The sequence below is a fragment of the Cydia pomonella genome, chromosome 5 (assembly GCF_033807575.1).
Source record: "Cydia pomonella isolate Wapato2018A chromosome 5, ilCydPomo1, whole genome shotgun sequence".
Lineage (NCBI taxonomy): Eukaryota > Metazoa > Arthropoda > Insecta > Lepidoptera > Tortricidae > Cydia > Cydia pomonella.
Genome location: NC_084707.1, coordinates 9968122 through 9994213, shown reverse-complemented (window position 1 = coordinate 9994213; position 26092 = coordinate 9968122). Strand labels below are relative to the sequence as shown.

At 38.0% G+C, this 26092-nt stretch overlaps 1 protein-coding gene across 1 annotated transcript in view; it reads left to right on the top strand.

The window, feature by feature from the left end:
• Positions 1-23136, top strand: part of LOC133517697 (golgin subfamily A member 1) — a 36860-nt gene extending 13724 nt beyond the window's left edge. The window contains exons 6-14 of the mRNA XM_061851066.1: positions 1222-1384; positions 3145-3296; positions 4644-4790; positions 5292-5369; positions 9774-9997; positions 10365-10521; positions 11127-11282; positions 11555-11667; positions 18653-23136. Coding sequence (XP_061707050.1) covers positions 1222-1384; positions 3145-3296; positions 4644-4790; positions 5292-5369; positions 9774-9997; positions 10365-10521; positions 11127-11282; positions 11555-11667; positions 18653-18833 — 1371 coding nt within the window. The 3' untranslated portion in view covers positions 18834-23136. The remainder of the gene's footprint in view (positions 1-1221; positions 1385-3144; positions 3297-4643; positions 4791-5291; positions 5370-9773; positions 9998-10364; positions 10522-11126; positions 11283-11554; positions 11668-18652) is intronic.
• Positions 23137-26092: the final 2956 nt, after the last annotated feature.

Genomic DNA, 26092 nt, shown 5'->3' with positions numbered 1-26092 from the left:
TTGAGAAACTGTGCGATGTTATGTCGAGATTTGGTTTAATTCGTACAATATGCTCGGATAACGCGAGTTCTTTTGTTTCCGCTCAGTTTAGGGATTTTTGCAGTTTAAATGGCATAACACATATAACATCACCGGCGTACAACGCTATAAGTAACGGGCAAGCAGAATCATTTGTAAAAATTGTTAAAAATGCTATTAAGGGTATAACAGCATCCGGCTATAACAAGAGAGATTTGCCGTGTAAATTGAATGAATTTTTATTCAATTATAGAAACTCCATTCACAGTACAACAGGAAAATCACCTGCCGAAATCTTATTCGGCACCAAGCTACGTAGCAGGTTAGACTTATTAAAATGTAAACAGCCACCTCCTCTTAACGCAACACTCGACGAAGTTGTGAAACAAAAACAGTGCTCGCAGGCTATTAGTTATGGTGGAAATCGTATCGTGGAGTTCTTAGATAAAGAAATAGTTTTAGTTAAGATTTATAAAGCTCATAAAACGAGCTGGGTGAAAGGTGTAATAGTAAAAAGACTCGGTGCTACCGTGTACCTAGTTAGCTTACTCGATTGCAATACTGTGTTAAAAAAACATTCAAATCAACTTTTAAAGTACAAAGGGGAGAACGTTCAGAATTGGCGCGACAGAGAGAGTGGTAATACTGGTCAGTTTGCGCTAAATGAGATGGATATGCCGGCCATCATTTTGTCATCCACGTCTGCGGGTTCCAGTCAGCAACTTCAGTCCGAATCCACATCGACAGTGGATGCGCCGACAGCATCTGACCCTGCCGCCTCTAACAACTGGGCCGACTGCGAAGAGGGTTTGACTCTGGCTGCCACCAGTAGCGCGAGTCAGGTCGCCCCTGCGAATCCTTCACCCTTCCAGGACGCCGAGGCACCGCCGCCGCTCCAGGTCGGCGCGACGCCGCCTCCGCCGGCAAATACCGCGGCGCCGGTTTCTAAGCTTTCTGACCGACCATGTGAGGAGCGATCAAAACGGCCCCGTAACGTAGTTAATTATAAGAAATATTTTTAGACTAAGGGTGGAGGGATGTTATAGCTATAAGTATATGGATGTACGTATAGGCTAAGAACCGCTGGCTGCGTCCAACGGCCGAGCGATCAGTTGATTACAGGACTTCTATAAGCGAGCACGTTTGTTTATCTTCCTGCCTCCTAACCTCCAAACTAACAACTAGTACACTTGTTGTGTTCAGGAGGAGATGGAGGTGTTGCGGCGGGAGTGGGCACGCGAGCGCAGCGCGGAGACGGCGCGGCTCGGGGCAGCGGAGGCGCGCGCGGCCGACCTGGCCGACGAGCTGGCCCTCGTGCGCGCCGCAGCGCCGCCCGCCTCCCACCACCACCACATGCACGACGACGGTACTGCACCACCCTAGGCTTGTATACACTTGCTCTCCGCCAGCGCAGCGCGGAGGCGGCGCGGCTCGGGGCAGCGGAGGCGCGCGCGGCCGACCTGGCCGACGAGCTGGCCCTCGTGCGCGCCGCAGCGCCGCCCGCCTCCCACCACCACCACATGCACGACGACGGTACTGCACCACCCTAGGCTTGTATACACTTGCTCTCCGCCAGCGCAGCGCGGAGGCGGCGCGGCTCGGGGCAGCGGAGGCGCGCGCGGCCGACCTGGCCGACGAGCTGGCCCTCGTGCGCGCCGCAGCGCCGCCCGCCTCCCACCACCACCACATGCACGACGACGGTACTGCACCACCCTAGGCTTGTATACACTTGCTCTCCGCCAGCGCAGCGCGGAGGCGGCGCGGCTCGGGGCAGCGGAGGCGCGCGCGGCCGACCTGGCCGACGAGCTGGCCCTCGTGCGCGCCGCCCGCCTCCCACCACCACCACATGCACGACGACGGTACTGCACCACCCTAGGCTTGTATACACTTGCTCTCCGCCAGCGCAGCGCGGAGGCGGCGCGGCTCGGGGCAGCGGAGGCGCGCGCGGCCGACCTGGCCGACGAGCTGGCCCTCGTGCGCGCCGCCGCGCCGCCCGCCTCCCACCACCACCACATGCACGACGACGGTACTGCACCACCCTAGGCTTGTATACACTTGCTCTCCGCCAGCGCAGCGCGGAGGCGGCGCGGCTCGGGGCAGCGGAGGCGCGCGCGGCCGACCTGGCCGACGAGCTGGCCCTCGTGCGCGCCGCCGCGCCGCCCGCCTCCCACCACCACCACATGCACGACGACGGTACTGCACCACCCTAGGCTTGTATACACTTGCTCTCCGCCAGCGCAGCGCGGAGGCGGCGCGGCTCGGGGCAGCGGAGGCGCGCGCGGCCGACCTGGCCGACGAGCTGGCCCTCGTGCGCGCCGCCGCGCCGCCCGCCTCCCACCACCACCACATGCACGACGACGGTACTGCACCACCCTAGGCTTGTATACACTTGCTCTCCGCCAGCGCAGCGCGGAAGCGGCGCGGCTCGGGGCAGCGGAGGCGCGCGCGGCCGACCTGGCCGACGAGCTGGCCCTCGTGCGCGCCGCCGCGCCGCCCGCCTCCCACCACCACCACATGCACGACGACGGTACTGCACCACCCTACGCTTGTATACACTTGTTCTCAGCTAGCGCAGCGAGGTTAGGAGAAGCGGAAGCACGCGAGACCTCGTCATCGAGCCGGCTGTAGTGCGAGCCGTTGCGCCACCCGGCTCTGAGCATCATCACATACTCGACGACGGTACTACACATAATTCTGACACGAGCAGAATCTTATGTCTCTATGGGTCCTAGGCGAAGCGAGAGAGAGCACCTTATTTTAAAAATAATGAGACAATCTTATCCTCGTGCTGCCCAATGTTTCCATGTAATTTCAATGGCCTAAGGTAACCATATCGCAGCGTCCAACACTGACGCTAGCGATAAGCATCAGTGATAAACTTTTACCCCCTTATTCATAAATGTGTATTAAAGTTACGATGCCGCTAATAATCGTTTATCCCTTTCCGACGTATTGGTATGATGGATGGATGGATGGTTAGTTCTTAATTTAAAGATTATGCAGATTAATTGGAATCCTAAATTAGCTTAAAAGTATATACTGATTGTTATTATTATTACGAATTTCAACCATAATAGTGACGTGTATAATGCGAGTGCTTTTGCCTAAAAATACTAAATATTTCAGACAAACGCGAAGTAACACCGACCGGGTGCGAGGAATACGACCGCGTGAGTCGCGAGCGCGCCGTACTGGCGCGACAGCTGCAGGAAGCCAAGATGGCGCTGGCGGATGTCAAGACCTCCTGGAGCGGCCAGATCGCCTCGCTCGAAACGCAGGTTCACACTTTATTATACTTTTAATAGTTGTATTTTAGATTACAAATGTAAAACATACACTGACAAGACTAAAATGATATTCAGAATTAGATACAGTATACTGACAGCACCATGAAAAAAATATTTAGAGACATTTTCTCTTAAAATAGATGAAAATGATAATGTAAGTAATAAACACTTTAATTGCATGAAACAAGGATAGGCAGGTAACAAGTTAACAACAGCTATACAGTCAAAAGTAGGTACAGTCGCCATCAGATATATTGTAGCGGTCGAGGTGCTGTAATATATCTGAACATGCACTCTAACGCTTTGACAGCGTGCTCAGATATTTGTGAGTACCTTGGCCGCTCCGATATACAGAGTGTTTATTTAGTCACCTGCAATAATATACGGGCTGAATTATACACTGAGCAACTTTTACTATGGGACTGGTATTAATACTATTAATGCCGTAATACGAGTATCATTAATACGTGGCAGCTTACCCTAATTCTAAGTATGAAATAAAATATTTAAAATATAATACTATGAGTAAGAGCATATACAAGCACATTTACACTTCTCTAATATTTGCCGTTTTCAACCAAAAGGTTACTTATTGTCTGTTGTCAAAAAGGCGCTATTTCCATAAAGCTTCAGTTAGAAGTCAACCTCATCCATAATAGGCAATGTGGTATTTATTAGTTGAAAACGTCACATATACTCTTAGGTATTTAGAAATGTTATCGGAGTGCATAATTAATATTATGCAACCACGAATGTATTTAAGGTTATGAAGTAATTCCGTGTAAATAAACCGGTTTTGAATTTTGAGGTTATTTCTTGTTTCCTATTCGTTTGCATGGATTTATTTGCATGAAGTTTGTTTTGGTGCGAGGTGTTTTATTACAAATGATGAAAAATCATTAAGTACTAGACTTCACTAACAACAATTAAATACAGTTGGTAAATATGGCATTACACAATTTCCACAAATTAGTTTAGTGGCGTGTATGTCAATATCCTAATAGTTCTATTTTTAGTCTGTAAATAATCGATTCGTGCCGCGTTGACATATATATATCAGGCAGTTATTTTCAAGAATCTTTTAATCACTACCTAATCCCATCTACCCATGTCGTTACGGTGACTAGAAACTTCTTAGGTATCGTAGTTATCGTACATAATATTATGTGACATTCTGAATAATTCCTCTGCAGAGACACTTTTGTGGGCTGCACATGATTAATACACACAAATTTTGTGATAAGTCGACGAAGCGAAAAGATCGTAACGATGTCGCGTATTTTATCAAACACATTAGGCATTTAAAGCTTGTATTGTCATATGAGATTGTACCGCTAGGTGGCGCGACTGTCGCGCCAAGCCGGCGAAGAGGGCGCGGAACGGAGAAGAGTTGAGACCGAGAAGCAAGAGATGCAGGAGAAACTTCTCAATATGGCGGCCGAATTGGAGAAGGCGAAGCAGAATCTTATCAATAGTGAAGCGAAGGTAAGATTAATCCATATTATCAAGCATATTTAAAGTTATGAATCTATTTAATGGTTCTATTTTTATAAAAACTTGTTTCTAAGTAATATGCCCTAATTATTGAAGTTTAACAAACATTGTTAATGAACCTTAACCTAATGACTTTTATTATGCAATGTCTATATTCCTTCGCTTGTTTTCTTGCATGACCTGTACATTATGTGCTAGCCATGTTCATATGCTATTACTAAATTTCAACACTTTGAAATCACAATACCTTGATGCCTTGACATGGGGTGTCTGTATTGTCTTAATTTGTTGTACTTAACGGTTGATACCAGCTGCTGCGCGCAATACGGACGGTTGTTAAATATTATACAAATACAAAACGAATTTTAACATTACATGCGTTTTTTTCAATTCAATACTTACTCTAAATTATACTCGAAGATATAAACCAGGTATATAAGTTATGAGAGCCCAACATTGTTTGGGTCGTAGCTGATTCGCTCGATTGGCCAGGTGGCGCGGCTGAGCGGCGAGGTGCACGCGCTAGCGATGGAGGTGAAGGGCCTGCGGAGCGCCGCCAACCACGAGGGCGTGAGTGCCAGCCTCTACAGCATTTAGAGTGTACTGCATAGATTTGGTAGTGTGACGCTGGTAGAATTATATTGGGTCTATACTCATATCCACTAAGAAGAGTAAACTGACATTTGTTTGATGTTTTATTTTTTAATTCAGGCTTCTTTATAAAACAGGCAGATAAAATATAAAACATATAATACGGTAATGTGAAATACACACTCGTACCTGTTAGTTTACTGTTTCTATTTTGGATACAAGTATAGTTTAGGAAGCGCCAGCACAACCAGCCATTCATAGCGTAGCTATAGCATAGCGTTTTGTGCATTTCAGCAAAAGAAATGTAACTAGGGTTCTTTGTAAAGTATCATGAGATGGAACTAATGAACTATCCCGTCAGAAACGCTTTAATCGGTGTTTTTATTTGAAGAATGTGATCACGCCTACAAGTGCCCCTTGCCTATATTTGACATGCACATTAATACCAGCGATATATTTTCGCAGATAGTATAAATTAATATGAAAGTCACTATCAGTGCATGTCCAATTTAGGCCCCGAATCTGGTATTTAGCATTTTGTTTTATAAGCCTTGATTAACAGATGAATAATATAATATTTTTCACCACACCAACTGGTAAAGGCCCTCTTGATTGTTCAAAAACTAATGGGAAAGTTGCATTTTATCCACATGTGGGGCAAAGTAATCAGATGCAAATTTTGAGTTGTTTCCTTATATTAGCTAGTAGAATTGACTTTGAAATTATGATTTTGAATGATTATTTTTTTATTACGTTCATTTGGATTTGATTTCATTTGAATATTTTGGTATTTCATAGTTAGTAGTTTCCTCGTGTTGGTGTGGTGAAAATTTTTGTGTTTCACTCGGAGGCAAAGTTTGTTTAACCCTCGTGTATTGAAACCCACGCAACGCTGAAAATTCCACTTCTCGAACCACTCGCTACGCTTGTGGTTCAATTTTGGAATCTTTCGCTTGCTCGGATATCAATATTAGCACGAGCGGTTAAACAACAACTTTGCCCCCTTGTAAAACAAATAACTATTAAGTAAGTCTGTTTTGTTTCAAGGAATAGAACAAATATGGGAAGTACCCAGAGTTTGCACATTTTGCCTTTATGTTTCAATGGAATTAAACGTTTATTGTGCTGCAATTAACTCGGAGTACTAAATGGTTGGGAAACTTTTTGGGAACTAGAAATCACATTAGAAATATCAGCAAAAAAGAACGACAAAAATTGTAAGTTTAAATATGGACTTTGACTTAACTTCGGTATTTTTATGTTCTTTAAAAGTTGGAACCATGGGCCTTCGAACAACATCTAAAACTATAACGTCTATAACCTTATTATTTATTTATTCTTTATTGCACAATATGACAATACATGAAGGTACAAATGGCAGACTTAATGCCTTCAAACCATTGAAGTTTTACAAATACATATCGCCTTAATTTCTCTATTGACATTTAAAATAAATACATATTTTCCTTTTGTTATTTATATTTTTGACAATGGTTAGTGCACGGGAATTGGGAATTAATCGTGTTTCAATAATGCTAAAGGAATTTCTTGTGTCTATTATTCAAATCGCCGGCACGGATCGGTAACATTCACTATTCAAGTTAATTAGGTCACTGATCACTTATTTTATTAACTACATATTTTAAGAAATATTTAATTGTGCTTTGCAACAGTAGTTCCTGGGTGTTGTATCATTGTTGTTTAGAAATACATATATCATATATTCATTTAGAATTTACTCTTACTAGTTGTACTTAGTCTGTAGTTGATGATTAGTTAGAAAGAGCAACTTTCTAGAGACCTGCGTTTAATATTAATTTATAAGTCTTATATGCAAATTGGCAAATATATTGCTGTATAAATAGAATGAAAACCGTAAGTGTAATAAATAATAATACGTTGTGTATAATTTTGCGTGTATTAAATACATATGCGAAATGTAATTTAATTTCTGGATTCGATAAGCTCAGACTGAATACACGCAGTGATTGTTTTATAAATCATAAAATTTTCATCATGTTACGGCATATCAAATCTGTTATAAATTTTACTTTACCTATGTAATTAGATATGGATGGCCCTAGTAGCCGAGTAAATAGTAGATAATGATTGATATATTTTGTGCTTATGGCTTTAGATATTTGACTATTATTGCAAACCAGTTTAAAAAAGAATTATTCGAATTTACACTTAAAATGTTATTTGATGGCAACTACAAACATGACCAATATTTTCTTGTTGTAGGTATACATTCTGTTATAGCGTATATTTAGAGTTGATCTTTCATGTCTAAATGTTATCCTAAATAGAATCATTACTTGTATTTATTGTGAAAATACGTCCGTCCCAATATTTAAGACATTATAACGTATGATATAATATACCTTTGCGTCATGAGTCTGACATGCCTTAAAAATTCATAAAATTCAACAAAATATTAAACTGGCAAGAAACATTTTTTGGCGCTTTCAATTATAAGGTGTTAAACGAGGTGTTTATGTTGTTACGAGAAATATTTTAATATTCAGTATGAGTAATATATTTTTTTGGCGTTAGCGTGGTTCAAAGTGTTATTGTAAAAATAAAGATGGTAACACGCTAGCCTACTACAGAGATAAGTTCCTGTATGCAAACTATCACGTGATAACGATAATGTATCGGTAGCACGTAGACATGCCGTCATCATTCCGATGATGACACAGGTGTGTCAACGGCCACTCCTTTGTGCGCCAATCTTACTACAATATAATATACATATATTATATAAACTGTGACGCGAGATACTAATTTACGTTCGGAGTAAGTTTTATTTTACATAATGTTAATTTAATTATTGTGTTATTTTATGATACTTTTAGTTCATGTTACAATTATTTCGATTTTCAAAGAACTTTATGCACTGTTTTATTTTACTTAATAAAATATTTTATTCAATAAAGCATCTTTTTAATTTCACCTGCATGTGGCTATGGGTTGTTTTATGGTTTTTGTACCTACTAATTGCATGTTTGGCTGACTAACATCCCGCTTTTACTTACAATAATTTAAGTTATGTTTAGTAAGTATACATATGAGAAAGTCATTTTAGTACCCATAGATCAGGTACAATATGTTGTTTCAAAACATATCTTAAACATTTGCTTCAGAAAAATGCATGAAGGTGACAAGCTAGGGTATTAGGTAATTACGAATGTCAAAAACCGTCGGATAATAGCAAAAGGAGACTTATTATGATGGAATTTTGCACTCAAAATCACTATTTTCATCTGTTTTTCGGAATTATCCAACATACGAAATTACCCGAATACACCGTAAATACCTACTTAAAATACACACTTTACATGAAATTAAATAAAACACTTATATTTTGCATACATTAAATGAAGTAATTCTAATTATCACAGTTGTTACGAAGATTGTTTTGGCGGTAAAATTAAGAATACAGTGCTATCATCAGGCGGTTTAGATTAGAGATTAGCCAGAACATACTATCAATGTTATCAAAACGTACGAGCTATAACTTTATAGCAGTACTATAATGAAAACTATTGTGCTCTACTATACTACTGTATACTGTATTGTATAAGAAGAAATGCATTGTGGTAGATTCGGTAGCCGTGTGGTATGGTATGTATTGTGTTGCATAGGTATTACGTGAGCCTCCGAACCGCGCGACCGGCCCGGTGAATGTTGTCGCCACTCTCCGAGTGATTGCGCTACCGCATAAACGTGTGTGTTGTTTTGTGATGTTTAATGGTTTTCGAAGTGCTTTAAAATATTTGTGTAATGATTTGAAAACGATTCTTTTTTATATATTGTTGGTTGCTTTCCATCTAATTACCTATTCTACACATTTACATCAATTACTTATTGTTGCATAATAAACGAGATATTGAGGTAAACATAACTTGTCTATATGAAATTGGGTACCGTTATATTCCACAAAAAATGGCTTCTTGGTTTTGGGCATATTGGGTTATTTATAAGAATGCGTTTGTTTAGTTTTTAAGACATATTTTATACATTGGTGATTCGGTATCAGAAATATGCTTACGTATATGTGGCGAGGCTATGGAAAATTTGTTACGGAGCTTAAATTCTATTCTTAAATAGCCAACGAACAGCAGCTTTAATTACTGAGTTTAAGGTAGTTTTTGCTGTAAATCTTGTTTTGTGTTCGCCACGCCACTGACGCTTGATTTAAAATTCTAGCACGGGCTTAAGACCTGTATACAATTTGTTCTGTATTATTAGCGATATTTATAATATATTACAGCAAAACCTATAAAACTCGTTTTAATAAATAGCAGTAGGTATATAGGCCATTCCAGTCCTCGTGTGGAAAGTGGGCAATATCATTAACCATAAAACCGCTAATTTCAGGAAAAAACAATGGACCTCGAGAGTCGTATTGAAGAACTGACTGAGCAAAACCGAGAACTGTCGGAAGCGCTAGAAAACGAACGGACGCTCGTGAAGATCCTTCGGGAGAAGATTGACAAGTCTAACCGTCTTTATGACGAGACGAAAGTCGAAGTCAACCATCTGAATTCGATGGTGACGGATATGCAACACGATTATGTAGACATGCAGAGGAAGTATGACAAGTAAGTACTTGTACAAGCGACATAATTAATGTTTGGAATGTCGGATTCAGGAGATTTATTCGTTTGTTTTTCTTATTAACGTAAACGCAAATATGTAACTGTTTGTTCAGATGTACATAGTGCATTCAGACTTAAATAATTTAATCGTTGCAGAAAACCCATTTCAAGATAGTCCCAGAACATTGTACTTTTGATTTTATTTTCAGTTGTTATATCAAAACTTCAACGCATCGAAGAGAAATTTACCTAGTAATCTACGTAGTTGTTTTTTTTATGACAGCCAGTTTGAATATAGTTTCAGGCGTCTGTACTTCCAATACTTATGTGTTGTTCTAACTAATATATAATCTATTATTATAATTTTCAGAGAAAAACGCGAAAAAGATGAGGCTCTTCTACGCAACGCGCACATGTCGCAAACGATCGAGATGAGCCAGTGCGACGTGCGGTACCAGGAGGCGGAAATAACTGAGCTCAGGGCCAAGATAGCTGAACTGGAGGCGCTCATAGCTCAGCATCAAGAGGTAAGGGACGTAGATGATTGATAAGTTTTAACGTTAAAATCCAAAAAAATCAGAACGGTCATTTAAAACCTATCTAGGAACCATCTCGACAGACACACTTTAGATTTAAAAAACCGGCCAAGTGCGAGTCAGACTCGCGCACGAAGGTTTCCGTACCATTATCATAAAAACGACAAAAAATCACGTTTATTTTATTGTTTTTAGTATTTGTTGTTATAGCGGCAATAGAAATACATCACCAGTGAAAATTTCAACTATCTACTTAACTATCACGGTTCATGAGATACAGCCAGGTGACAGACGGACGGACAGCGGAGTCTTAGTAATATGGTCCCGTTTTACCCTTTGGGTACGGAACCCTAAAAAACGCAAAACTAGCCAGCCCGCAATCAGCCCTCTTGTAACTCTTATTCCTCAGGTTAAGGTAAACGCAATATTCCCATATAAGGGTTTTCTGCCTTTAATTCGTCAATTCGCAGACAGTAGATATTTTATGAGTGTCAAAGAGGTAACCCGTTCGTTAGAATAGATCACCGAACTGTCATAGTGCAAGTTTTTGAGTAAGTACCTAGTAAAAAATATGTAATTTTAGTTATTGTTTGCAGAATCAAGCAGCATGTATGTTAATAAAGGAAAAAGACGAATCGCGGAAGGCAGAGATCGAGCAGCTAAACAGAAAGATCGACGAAATGGCGGAAAGTGAAAACTCACTCAAAAAGACTATACAAGACTTAGAAACTGAAATCTGTGATAAAAATAAGGTATGATAGCATTTTACTACTTTATTCCATTAAAACAAATCGTGATTAGATCAATGATATTAAGGCGTGGAAAAAGCCTCGAAGCCGTATTAAAAAATAATGATCCTATTAACGACGTACTTCCCATATCGTCGAATTTTAATTAACACAAATTACCTCGATAATAGACCTTTTACAACTTATTGATTCAAAGGATATCTTCTTTTCATCTCATTTTAATTTAGACGACTTACTTTTTAGGTTGTTTTAATGTTATATTATTTTATTGACAGAAAATTAAGACTTTAGACAATCGGATATCTGATATGAAGAAAACGCTACAGCGAGAACTCCAAAGTAGTAAACCTGATCTACTCGCAGCGGAAGAACAAGACATTAGCAGACGGTAAGTTTTTGAGCCTATGTAGTTATACCTATTTTAAAAAAATTCGACACATTTGTAAGTCTAATTTACTTAGACAGAGTATAAACCCTTGCAAGCAGAAATTAATGTCATATCCTGGGTGCTTAGCCAACGTGCCAATCGTTAACGCTCCGTAGCGTTGCATAGTCATATCTCTCTATCTAACAAAATCTCAGCCTGACATAAACTTTAGTTCGTTCTAATGTTGAGTACGCGTCAGTTGCATGGAACCCTTTTTATAATGTATACTGCAATAAACTAGAAATGATACAACCGATGTTTTTGCGACCCCTTAATATTCGACTGAAGAATCCACCGCGTATTATGTATATATTATGGTTTAAGACATTTATTCTCATAAGAATATAAATGAGAATTTAAATTTAACTTAATGCTATACAATATCGTGGTGTGTATGTATTTGCATCTCAAGGAAACACGAGTAAATTTGAATAGGAGTAAGGTTTCTTAGTAAGGTGCTTCTTAATGTAAAAGTATTTTAGGAGCAGTATAAGTTTTTTTGTTAGTTAACATGGTATAGCTGATTTGTATTTGAAAATATTTGCCAAGTTGATTTGCCTTTTTTTACATATTTGCAATTTGTTTATGCATTTAACTATTTAAGCGAAATATTTTCAACAACATACCGTTTCAGTTTATTTTTGAATATTTTGAACGAAGGACTATGTTTTGTTAGTTAACATGGTATAGCGGTTTTGTATTTGAAAATATTTGCCAAGCTGATTGGCCTTTTTTAGGGTTCCGTAGCCAAATGGCAAAAAACGGAACCCTTATAGATTCGTCATATCCGTCTGTCTGTCCGATTATGTCACAGCCACTTTTTTTAAATATTTGCAATTGTTTATGCTATTCATATTTATTTATTGTTTATGATATATTATTAACTATTTAAGCGAAATATTTTCAACAACATACCGTTTCAGTTTATTTTTGAATATTTTGAACGAAGGACTATTTTTAATACCCGGCGTCAATTTGTTGTACAATTTTGCACCTTCGTTTAAAATACTTCGTTTTCCGTAATTTGTTCTATGGAATTATTTGTTATGGTATTTGTTGTTGTTGTTTAAGCTATGTTTATTTCGAAAATTATATTCTGCTTATATGTAAATGAAAATTTCGTATGCAGTTCTTATGTAAAAATTTATAGACCAAGATACAGGTTTTAAAAACGTAAATTTGTTTAATATGCATAATTTTTAGTTCTTCGTATTTTTTTGTTGTTGAAGTATAATAGTCATATCTGAATAATACCTTTAGTAACTGATTATGTAGATGTTCTCCGTGAGATATACATAACATATACATAATATAAATATATTAACCTATTTAAGGACATTTATGCTATTGTAAGTTTTTGTTCATCGTTATCTCATCAATAAATAAATATCACTCTTCCATATTAGTGCGACAGTGATAGTTGGGTTTCGTTCGCTACGGAGCGTTAACGATGGACACGTTGGCTACGCACCCAGAACTCACATTGGCAATCGTGATTTCCCTAAGACAATCATATGCAAGTTAACGGTGGTATACTACTCGTATCTAAGCATTCTAAACAACAGCCCTGTGCCCTGTGAGCACTTAAAAGTCAATATTTTTGCCAAGCTTTCGTATCTCCTCGGTATATTTTAAAAATAGTAAAATATCGATATTTTTCGCCAAAGTGACGCGTACGACGGCTATCTTAATAAAATGTAAATAATTATAGGATGTACAGCCGTATTTAACGTTAAGTAATCAATAGTAGATTAGGTATACAATTAGGGCATAAAGCGATCCATGTTGTTCATTAAAAAAAAATGAATGTCAATAAATATGTTACCGCCAAGGAATGTTCTCATCGTGCCGGTTTGTTAATAAAATCATATTTTTACAAGTATTAATGAGTTAATAATACTGTACGTGAAGTGTACAAAATATTTAGCATAGTTAGAAATCAGTAGATGGTATAAAATATACATTAATATGATTCGACAAAAGTCATGATACGGCACGTCGTCTGTCCATTTTTTTTTTCAAGGAATGATTGTGGCTTTATCATGATAATTTTAAAATAAATAGAATATATATGATATATACAAAATAAAAAGTACAATTTAACAATACATTTTAATAAGAAAAAGACATGAAGATGCTCCCGCTAGCGAGTCTTCTTCTCGCTGTTTTGTTGCGCAGGAAGCATAATTTACAGAGTTTGTTGTTTTAATAAAAATGTTTGTAAAAAAGTAAACGATATCGTTTACTTTTTAAATGTGGCCATACTTTGCTTTGACTTGTCAGTTTCATATCATACGTCAAAATTGGGAAGCTAGGTTATGTAGATTGCAATGCCGCTTTGAATAATTGCCGTTATAATGTTTATTGATAAAAGAGTGCCTAAAGCAAGAATAAATTTTAAATGTCGTTTCTTTGTTTACAGGTCGGTATTGTTAATAATAATTACATACGAGTACAATGTAGATTCAAATAAAACCTTGTAGTATTAAAAATAAATCTTTGTTTACAGAGCAACACATGAAGTTATTCTTTGTTCCAATTCATACCAACAAAAGTGAAATCATCTTATATGTTTATAAAGCGTTCTGAATCTAAAGCATATAAAAACAATATTTTATCGTTTTTTTACTTGGATGATTTAACAACTGGAGACGCCTTGTCTGTAATTTTCTGTACAAAACAGTCTGCCGATTTTTGCGGGGGAGGGGCACGTCAAATGTATGACTATTTGTACGTAACGTACAAATAGCCAAGTCAGATAAACTTCAGTCCATACAATACATATGACCATTGGCCGAGGTTTTCGACAGAGAGGTAAGCTTTTAAAGGCCAATCCAGTTGTTAAATCCTCCAAGTTTTTTTTATCAATAAAACGGACGCCTTTTTTTTAAATTGCCGCATTCTTACAGGTTCAACTGTCATTAGCCAGACTCTATGTAAATAAACGTGCCGTGTAAGACAATAACCCAGCCTAAGATAATCGACGTAGGTAATTGTATTCATTAATTTTACTTTTTAGTCTTTCTGTTTTTACTTAGTTCCTTTCTGGGCTCAGAAACTAGATGGCAGCACATGCAGAGTACTTACATACAAAACGAAAAAACCTACTTATCCTATTCTACCTCCAAGTACTACTATAATCTATGGTAACACACACCCTAAGAACTAATAATAATATAAACGTCTGTTTTATTGATAAAGATAACGATAAAATATTGTTTTTATAAGGTTTAGATTCAGTATGATTTATAAATATTTTTATTAAAACAACAAACTATGTAAATTATGCTTCCTTTGCAACAAAACAGCTAGACAATCACTTTCTCTAGCGGGAGCATCTTCATGTATTTTTCTTATTAAATAGCAATAAAAATTATGTTTAAATCGTACTTTTTATATCGTTTAATCGCCATCAGATATTTCGAAGCAGCCAAGGTGTCCAAATATTTCTGAGCAAGACTAAATTTCAATAAATTCTGCACACTGCAAATGCCATTTATATCATAACTATTGCAATGGCAAAAAAATTATTAGCACGTTTACATGCATTCTATTTTTTATTTTAAAATTATCATGAAATCCTCAATTGTTCCTTGAAAAAATGGACAGGCTATCAAACTAATTTGATTGTCAATACTATTGCTATGACATCTCCAATGTAAAGTGAACCGTAAATGGCTCAACAATTAGGGCCAGTTGCACCATGCCCATTTGATGTACTGATCATGTGTAAATATGGCGCTAGCGAATGCTAACTGCATATTTGGGTTGCACCACGCTATGTGTCCGTTAAAAAGTTACGCTGCCCTTAACCGGTGGCAGAGCACTGGTTAACAGCAAAGTCGTTCGATAAATATGGCGGCGCTTTTTGGAAATCGTCCGTATTTCACGAATTTATGTTTGATTATTAAATAATTTGAGTAAAAAGTAATGTAAATTATTAAAAATATATTTATAACAATAAAAAGGTGGAAATATCTAAACGCAAAAACGTGTGATAGTTGACATAATGGTTTTAAATGTCATTTTAGTTGCGAGACTACTTGTGTTTCATAAAATACATTAATTTGTTCCGGATATTCAAAGAAAAGGTGTGTTTTAAATTGAAATCGAGTGCAGAATGAGTTTAAGTTGAGGATAAGACCAGATTGATGCTATCACAGGTTAACAAATACGTCCCATAAAGTGAAACTCGACGGCATGTAATGAAAACTATTTATCGACAGACTGGTCATTAAAATCAATTTAAAACGCTCTATGTTTATTGGAATCAAGATAAGAATGTTATATCCCTTGGAAATATTAGTGGACTAACTATGATATTCGAAAACAGCGAGATGACAACTATAAACATATACAAAGTCGGCCTCTGAAAATCGTAACCCAGAAGAGAAGTGAACTATATTTATAACTATAAAATCACATAAAACAAGATGCTACATATGAAATCAAGTATTTTAGTGCGAAGAAAATGTATTGGACAATTCCAGACCAGTCGGCATAATAGGTTATATATAAGTGGGCAAAATGTGTACCTAATGTAAAACTGATTATAATACTTCAATTCATACATACTTGCTTGTGTTTTATTTGCTTTTACAACATATCTTATTCATTAACCCTAGAAACAACAACTTTGCAAGTAATTAACTAAAACAGTTTTATTTATGGTGATATTTATATTTAAATTAATATTTATTAGAATACAAAGTTACAATTAGATTTAACAATTAACAGCTCCAAAAATCTACATTTATTTTGAGTGTGGGCTACCTGGGTTTCTCTTATCTTCAATTATTACATTATACCTATTATAGGGTCCCGCACCCATTAGCGACATGGCATGGCAGGGCGTCCTTCAGCATATTGCCGAGGCATCCCTACACATTGAGCTCTGCTTGTGAATGTCAAGGTATCCCTCTGGAATTTTCAGGTTTACCACAGTGTCTTAGAAATGCCAGATGTTCTTAGCATTTGTTTGTGTGAGGGATGCTTCGGCATGCCCTGACATACTTACCTTGATACTACGCCAAAGGATCTCTTACTGTGTCTAGACAATAGTGGCCTCCGAGCCTAATAAAGTAATTCTTCTGAACAACTGAGTAGTTTAATAGGTATAACCTGCAGTGGCAGCATGGTTCCATTTTTATCCACTTGTCACTATGCCTGTCACTTTTGCACATACATACTTGTTAGGCATGGTGACAAATGATAAAAAGCTGACCATCTTAATTGTTTCCTTTCATACTGGATAACATTTATAAATATAACAGCCAATACCTGGGTTAGATAAAATATAATATGGCCTCCCTTCTGTCACCTGAATTTTACTTGTATTCAACCAGTCATACAGTGAAGTCGCATATAAATAAATTACAATGTAACAATTGTATGTAACCCTAGCCATGTATTGGAAATAACATAACAGTTAATTAGTAAAAATATAATCCATAGGTCTTAATTTGCAAAAGAGCATTACAACATACTTTAGAGAATGTGTAAACCCATTATTTTTAAACCTGACTACACATTTATTATACACATGACTGACTACTGACAATACCCTACCTACATATTAACCCACCAATCCCTATTCATCATCATTTAAAACCTAATATACCTAAATAGCTCTAAAATCAGTCATAATAAAAGGCCCTCAGATTGATTTTATTTGTTTTCCCCATACCAGTTTTTCAACAGCCCATGCATGTTTCATAAATGATTTATATCATGATCACCCCAACAAAGAAAAAAATAAATAATAGTTGGAATAAACAAGTGAAGTCACCAGTATGACAGAAAATATAATAAGTAGGCACTTAAATATAATTGTGAAATAATATATGTCAATGAGTTGTTGATTTCTCTCCCGATAACCTTTTACCTCCATTAGTCACTACCTAAAAAGGATTTAGTGTAAGATAGAAAATAAAGTAAGATAGGGTAACTAAAAATGTATTTTATTATCAAAAATTAAATTCAGATATCATTTATAATACTTTATTTTTCGCAACAAGTTTTTCCAGTTAATCTAGTGTATGATTCTTTGATTTCTTGAATCGATTCACTTGTGTGTAACTTTCATCTTGTATTCCATATCAAATGGTGTATATCAAACCTGAAAAGAAAGTAACATGAAATTATTGTGCATAAAAATATATTGTGATCCGTTTCAACCATTGGCAAAAAGAAAATGCTTAGATCAAGCAGGTTTAAATTAAAGTACAAAAGTAACTTGAATATCTGCTACTAACAGAACTAACAGTTATGTATTATTGTGTCAACAATATATGTAATTGGAAATGTTGCCCCAACTGTCGGTATTTGTAGGTAGCGTAGGTAATTCCTTGTGCTTAGGGCTCTGAAAGTAGTTAGGGATACGTATTAAACGAATAAGATAACTTACCGGCCAATGCAGCTCCTTGTTTAATTCGGTATTGCAGCTTGGAAAGCACTTGGACACTGCACAATCGTAGTCAGCAGTTTCACTTTAATTTAATGTGCCATTAATATAATCATAAATATATTCAAGATTGGCATGGCATAAATTGTGTAATATTTAGATTTAAAACCTGAAAAGAAACTAGTTCGCGTCTACAAGTTTTCTCGTTGTTGAAAAATTTGACAACTTTGACATTTATGACTGGGTTGCTATATGAAAAAATAATTCTACCATAAATTTTTTGGTAGGAACGCGTTCATAGTATGGCCACACGATTAGCGCCGACATTCTGTTATTTTATAGTTGGTGCAACGCATTTTATTTAGCAATCGTTAAGACCCCCACGTAAGCGTTAAAATTTAGCGAACTGTGCTTACGTTAGCAGGTGGTTTGGTGCAACTGGCCCTTAAAGTCCGTGACATTGTCCGTCCGTCCGGTATTGAAATTATAACGTCACGCACCCGAGTCCTGTCGCTACTTGTATTTAGCATGTAATATATTCAGATACCTGAAGCACGTGGTGCTGCGGTTCTTGACGGCACGCGAGCTGGAGGCGCGGCAGCTCACACGCGCGCTGGCCGTGCTGCTGCGCCTGTCCGCGCACGAGGAGGCGCTGCTGCGCGCCGCGCTGCCCTCCGCGCAGCGCTCCGGCCTCGCCGCCTGGTTCCCCTCGCTCAACACCTGAGCAGTGCGCCGGGCCCGCAGCTCACACGCGCGCTGGCCGTGCTGCTGCGCCTGTCCGCGCACGAGGAGGCGCTGCTGCGCGCCGCGCTGCCCTCCGCGCAGCGCTCCGGCCTCGCCGCCTGGTTCCCCTCGCTCAACACCTGAGCAGTGCGCCGGGCCCGCAGCTCACACGCGCGCTGGCCGTGCTGCTGCGCCTGTCCGCGCACGAGGAGGCGCTGCTGCGCGCCGCGCTGCCCTCCGCGCAGCGCTCCGGCCTCGCCGCCTGGTTCCCCTCGCTCAACACCTGAGCAGTGCGCCGGGCCCGCAGCTCACACGCGCGCTGGCCGTGCTGCTACGCCTGTCCGCGCACGAGGAGGCGCTGCTGCGCGCCGCGCTGCCCTCCGCGCAGCGCTCCGGCCTCGCCGCCTGGTTCCCCTCGCTCAACACCTGAGCAGTGCGCCGGGCCCGCAGCTCACACGCGCGCTGGCCGTGCTGCTACGCCTGTCCGCGCACGAGGAGGCGCTGCTGCGCGCCGCGCTGCCCTCCGCGCAGCGCTCCGGCCTCGCCGCCTGGTTCCCCTCGCTCAACACCTGAGCAGTGCGCCGGGCCCGCAGCTCACACGCGCGCTGGCCGTGCTGCTACGCCTGTCCGCGCACCTGGTAGTAAAGGGGCGGAATATAAAAAACTTCTTACAACGGTAAAACTTGCCGTCAAAGGAAATCATATTATACCGAAGGGTTTGTTTATTCGAAAATATTTAAAAGCCTTACCCTTCAAACCTTGTAAATAAATTAGAACTAGCTTCCTCTAACGTTGACGGCGCCACGAAACTGTTTAAATCTAGCTGGGAAATGATGCGGATTTGAATGCTTTGGCACTTCTTGCTGATTAAGAATGCAAGTCTAGATGTGAAATGTACACAAGTTTTGTTCAGACAAGCGAATTAAAGCGAATGAACCATATTTGGACCAACTAAGACAATTAAGAGAGGTTTCAGAAAATAGCGTACGTGTATACGTGTGTGTAGCGATATAAACGATATTACAATATAAAGAAGGCAAAAAGTTGATTCAGATAAAGATTTCATGCCTAATTTTCGTCACAAAACTGTCAGCGATTGACTTAACTACTCAAGCTAATTGGGTAGGTACACTATTTTCTGAAAACTCCCTTAAACTGGTCAAGCAATAAGAATATGTCGCTTGAATAATTTGATAATTCATGATGGTTTGCATATTTCCTACATGTAATATGCTGCCTCAGCAAAATATATTGAATTACATTCCATATTGTTATCGTTCGAACACGTATGTATTGATATGATAGTCAAAAACATTGGAGTTAGTGTTATGAAGGACACGCTTGTGTTTATTGAGAGGGCCTCGCACGTGTATTATGATCCGCATCACAAATATCTTCGACATAATTGTATATTTTGTAATTAGTTTAGAAGTGGAATTATAGTTCATAGACAGAAAGAAAAATAACGTGTTGTTAATTTAATAAAAAGATAAGGCGGGAGTATTTTTGGGCTGCTCGGTACTGATTTCGTAGTATTATTTTTATTTATATACAATAAGCAATATGCTAGCCGTAGGATTGTTATGTACTTAATAATCATTATTTTCTTAAATTATATGACCGTTTAGTATGAATTTAGCAATCTCGATATTTTTGTTTTTAATACTAATTTATGGAGTAAATACGTTTATGAAAGAAGAAATGGAATCGCCTTAATAGCTAGTCATTGATTGAAATCATGTTAATTCTTATCGTGAACAAATAAATAATTAAATATCATTTGATATGAATATGTAATTGATGTTGATCATTTATTTTTGTATTAATTTGTTTAAGGTACCTTTAACCTCATAATAACCATTTATCCGTCACATCAGATTAAATTTTATGGGCATAACTACTTTCATTTAGAAAGTTACAAATTGTGACTTTCCATAAGTTTTAAAAAAGATGAAAATTTTGAATTAGGGTTAAAAATAATTAGTGTGACCAACCTGTAAATTGCCTATCACTGCCTTTTGGTACTTTGTACATGTACACTCAGCTGCAGAGAAATGTATAGAACTTTGTATACAAAGGTGCTAACCGAATAGTGTTGCTGACTGTACGTTCAGTTTTTTTTTTTTGTGAAATACGATAGTGCTGCTTAATAACAGAAATGTTGTTGCTTGCTCGGGTTAATTTATGGTAAATATTAGAATGGTAACCGAAGTTGAACCCGACAAGTTAATACTGCTAGGTTTAAGTCGTACACAGTAGATCATGCAGCAGCACTGTCATATTGGGTCTAGTCTTAGCTTGTTCGGCCGTTTATTGCGTTAGAAGAGTATACTAATCATATAAGATTTCAGAATATATTTAAATGCAGAGCAATTTGTTTTACTCAGTATTTGTCCGTGGTAACTCTTGTATGTCCAAATCAAGAACAATAGGTATTATTAAAACATGATTAAATTCTAGCCTTACTTTTTATAAAAAATACACTATAAATTGTATGTCTTCCTAAAGCTCATCATACCAAGGATAATTAGCAGTAGAATTTGAAATCAATATGTAGGAAATATGGTTAAATTTATATTCTTTGATAATTATCGAACGAAATAAAAGAAACCCGACTCTGTTCTCGTTGAAAACGGTTTAAATTACATTGAAGTAATTAGTACTTATGGGCACGGAATAAATAATAGTACTACCGTACAGAAATGACATTTCCTACAAAACTGAGGTTTGACAGTGATTCAAGGACGAATCATGCTGTCTCTTTCTAAAGGGGTAGTCCCTTTTGGCTTTTTAGGGTTGTCAAAATTCAAGTCACGCAAGTCTGTGGTCGTGCACGCAAAAGGACGTCAAGTTCTGCCAACCCTAATAATTGCTCGGAGCAAAGCTGAGCCGAACGGAGCCGAGAATGACCGTAAGGAGTGTCGCCCCACTGCTATGGGGAAGACCGTGGGCTTTAGGACCACTCCAAGCCAGCGTCTCCCGAGCGTCAGCGTCTAGTCAACTCTATGGCTGCTGCTCGACGCAGCGTTAGTGCAACTCCTCAGCGACGTCATTTCCTATAGCGCTGACTATACACCGACGCTAAAAAGACGCTAGTGTGGGGTGGTCCTCAGAAGTTAAGTTTACTGGATATAGTGGCTATGCTCAAAGTGCCAGTTAGGTGAGAAAGGTCGACTAGGGAGATATTTTATATTACTCGCTTTTACTTCACTGCGTCGAACGGCTATAATGTAGTTATTGATATTTTATTAAAATTGTGTACGTACCAGTGTAAAAAATTTGGTTGAATTTATTCGATTTTAAAATCGAACGAATCAAAAGATATGCGACTCTGTTCCTAGGGCTGTGACTGCTATTGTTCTTGATTTGGATAATATCAGAACTATCAGAAGTTTGTAACTAAAGGCGTGTTTACAAAATCAACATGACATGATTTTACAGGAAACGAAAAAAACTAAATGTTGGTCTGATATATTAGTTAGTAGAGATAAATATTGTATAGGTGATTTTAGTACGTGGCCAATAGTTCAGAAATATAAGATTACACATATCAATAACCAGTATTTTTGGAAAAATAATAATTGAAAAATAGGTTTGTCACTTATGCTGTTTTTGTTTAATTTTGTTAGTTACGTTCTTTTTGTAAGAAAATAAAATTACTTTCTATAGAAATTATCTTCTCATTCTATTTGAGAGGCTTATTTTACTTAACTATGTGGATTTATTTTAATCCTCACATCCGCTGCTGTTGTCATCGCTATCTACCTCCAGAGACGACGATTCTTGACACGCTGGATACAAAATGGATTGGTAGAATTGATGGCTCGATGATTTGACCAAAAACTGCATCAATTTCTTCAAGTCGCGTACTTTGTGAGGATTTAGGGGAAGTGGAGACTTATAAGCACGTTTTAAATTCAATTATATTTAAAATTAAGTTTTTTTACGTGAACCCATACAGTTGTGTTCTTTTTGTAAAAAGTAATGTAGATAAGTATGTAGTTTTTGTAAAATGAGTATATTTTTTGGGACTGATTTTGGACAATGGGGTCGTTTTTGGGCACTATCTTTTGTTCTACTTGTAGATCCTGCTTAGACGAACGCTAGACCAATAACTCAAATCCCCCAAAAATGTTAGTTCTGTTGTTTTTGTAAACATGCCTTCAACTATAATGTTCCATTATTTTATTTACACAGTCAGTGCAGTCAAATGTGACGTCATTAAAATATTTTTTAGCATATATTGTGATCATTAATTGTTATTTGGGCTTGTATAGAATAAAGACGACATAGCGAATGTGCAACATCGTTTGATTAATTTTGCAAAGAATATGTTATATCAAAGACAATAGTACAATAACCCAATGAAATAATAGCCTCCTAAGGCCCAAGGTACTTCTTTAGTTCAAAGAAATTTAAATCATATTCAATTGGAACAGAGTCTCTTCTGTATTGTTTCGTTCAATTTTCAAACAACGCAAAATCAACTCTATATAAACTCATATTAGGTTAAAATTTCAGTAGCAAATTTTGGATTTTTCATTTGTATGGCTAGGCTAGAGTAAAGTGCCAATTACATCCACACTTTATCAGGCCCGAGCAAGAGTATTTTTCCGTTTCATTAGGTACATGGTTTACATTACAGTATTTGAAACGTAAAAAATGGTTCATATGCAAAAATATCAAACATTGAACAGTTTTAGCAAATATTTTTTTATATTTCAAATATTGTTCAGGATGTGCTGATATTCCGTGAAACGGAAAACGATTATCAGGCCCAACATCGGGACTGATTCCTGGCTCGATATCGGGAAGTGTGGATGTAATTGGCTCTTTAGGCAGAAAACATTTACTTACACACGGAATTTTAAGAAATCTTGTTTAGGTCAGGATTTTTGCTCTGAAACCATTTTATAGTCGTTAGATTTGTAGCTGGTCCTTAGCGGCTAATCCTTTGTCTATTGTTAACTAAAACCGCGCGTGCCACTACCTGCAAAAAAGGGTCCGGTCACTTTAACCTCACTTTAATTACAACTCCTATGGTAATTTAAATAAGATTAAAAATGAACAAATGGAAAATAATTTGCTTGTGTTGTCCCTGAGTGCCGGCGAGTCGAACGCTACCGAACCAGTCTAAAATGTGTCCTCGACATGAGGAACAAAGGCACGTTACCTACACTGGTTTTTTGAGCGTTGGACTAGCTCGCGCTCAGGTGCCAATTAGAATTATACGACCCTTTTTTTGCAGGTGGCACGCGCGGTTTTAGTTAACAATATACAAAAGATTACCCGCTCCGGGCCAGCTTCAAATCGGACGAGTATCGACTTCAAATAAAACAGTATCTAATCATTTTCTATAGTTGCAATCCCGATGCCACAAAACAGGTCCTAACAGCTCCTTCTAGACCAGCTGTCAAAACTGATCCTCGATATATTTACTAATACTACTTACGCCTCATATTATTTTTGTAGTTTTAATATATACAGTATGTAAACTAAATACGGGCAAACCTTTAAACGCTGGTTAGCATAGGACCTATTGGGATAACTTTTGCAATACAATGAAATAATTTTTAAGAAAAAAAAACCGACTTCATTGAGGGAGACCGGTGAAAGAACGATTATTGTTGATTTGAGATTTCATACAATGAAATTAAAAAGACAGCGTCCTACGCCTAATTATGTAGAAAAGGATGTAACATGTTTTTTTTTTTGCCACTGCACCCACCTTGACACATTTCAGATTTGCCCTATGGTTGACTGGTAAGATACCTACCCGCAATAGGGTATTCGACTGTATTTAAGATAAATTATTTCAAACCATGCATGAAATAAAGCACCAGATAATTATTAAAAAAACTAAATAGGATAGAAATATAAAAATGTGCCTTGAAAACCTAACAGCTTGGCAAAGAGAATAAATTGCCAAACGTGAACTATGCATCATTGAAGAGTTCCGTTCTGTCCATCATCAGCAATTCCACTTCATCAAATGTCACTTCTACAAATGTAAATACTTATTGGATTTGTTAATGAAAATACTAATCACAATATATATGCCTTTAACATTTGAGGAGTTCCCTCGAGTCCTCATGGACCCCATCGTCAGAACTCGAACTTGACAAAAATTTGTCTTGAAAATCTAATTTGCTTAACAAACACAGCGAAGAGGACAAATCATCAAATGTGTACTATGCGTCGTTGAAGAGTACCATTCTGATCATCATCAGCAGTTCCACTTCATCAAATGTCACTTTTTATAATGTAAATGCTTGATTTGTTAAAGAAAATACAAAAATCACTATATGTATGCCTTTCATATTTGAAGAGTTCACTCGATTCCTCATGGACCCCATCGTCAGAACACGAACCTGACAAAAATTTGTCTTGAAAATGTAATTTACTTAACAAACACAGCGAAGAGGAGAAATCGCCAAACGTGTACTATGCGTCGTTGAAGAGTTCCATTCTGATCATCATCAGCAGTTCCACTTCATCAAATGTCACTTTTTTCAAAGGTAAATGCTTGATTTGTCAGAGAAAATACAAAAATCACTGTATGTATGCCTTTCATATTTGAAGAGTTCCCTCGATTCCTCATGGACCCCATCATCAGAACTCGAACCTGACAAAAACTTGTTTTAAAAATTTAATTTACTTAACAAACACAGCGAAGAGGAGAAATCGCCAAACGTGTACTATGCGTCGTTGAAGAGTTCCATTCTGATCATCATCAGCAGTTCCACTTCATCAAATGTCACTTTTTTTAATGTAAATGCTTGATTTGTTACAGAAAATACAAAAATTACTATATGTATGCCTTTCAGATTTGAAGAGTTCCCTCGATTCCTCATGGATCCCATCATCAGAACTGAGTTTTGACATAAACGGGACCAATCTGTATATATATACATTCAAACAAAAAAATAATTTTCAAAATCGGTTCAGAAATGACGGAGTTATGGAGTAACAAACATAAAAAAAAAAAAAAACAAAAAAAAACATACAACCGAATTGATAACCTCCTCTTTTGAAATCTTGAAGTCGGTTAATAACCATACAAAATAATTCGGCTATATGGTAACTGTCAAAAAGCGTTGAAAGTTCGTATCTCGTAATGTTTGCAGCACATTGTTGCTCGGTAAGTTTTACATAAAATAATTACGGGGTCGGGGGCTTCACAGTGTTACTTAAAAACTTCTTAATTCATGATTACCCGGATAAATTATGTCTGGTTTGATTTATTGCCCGTGTTGGATT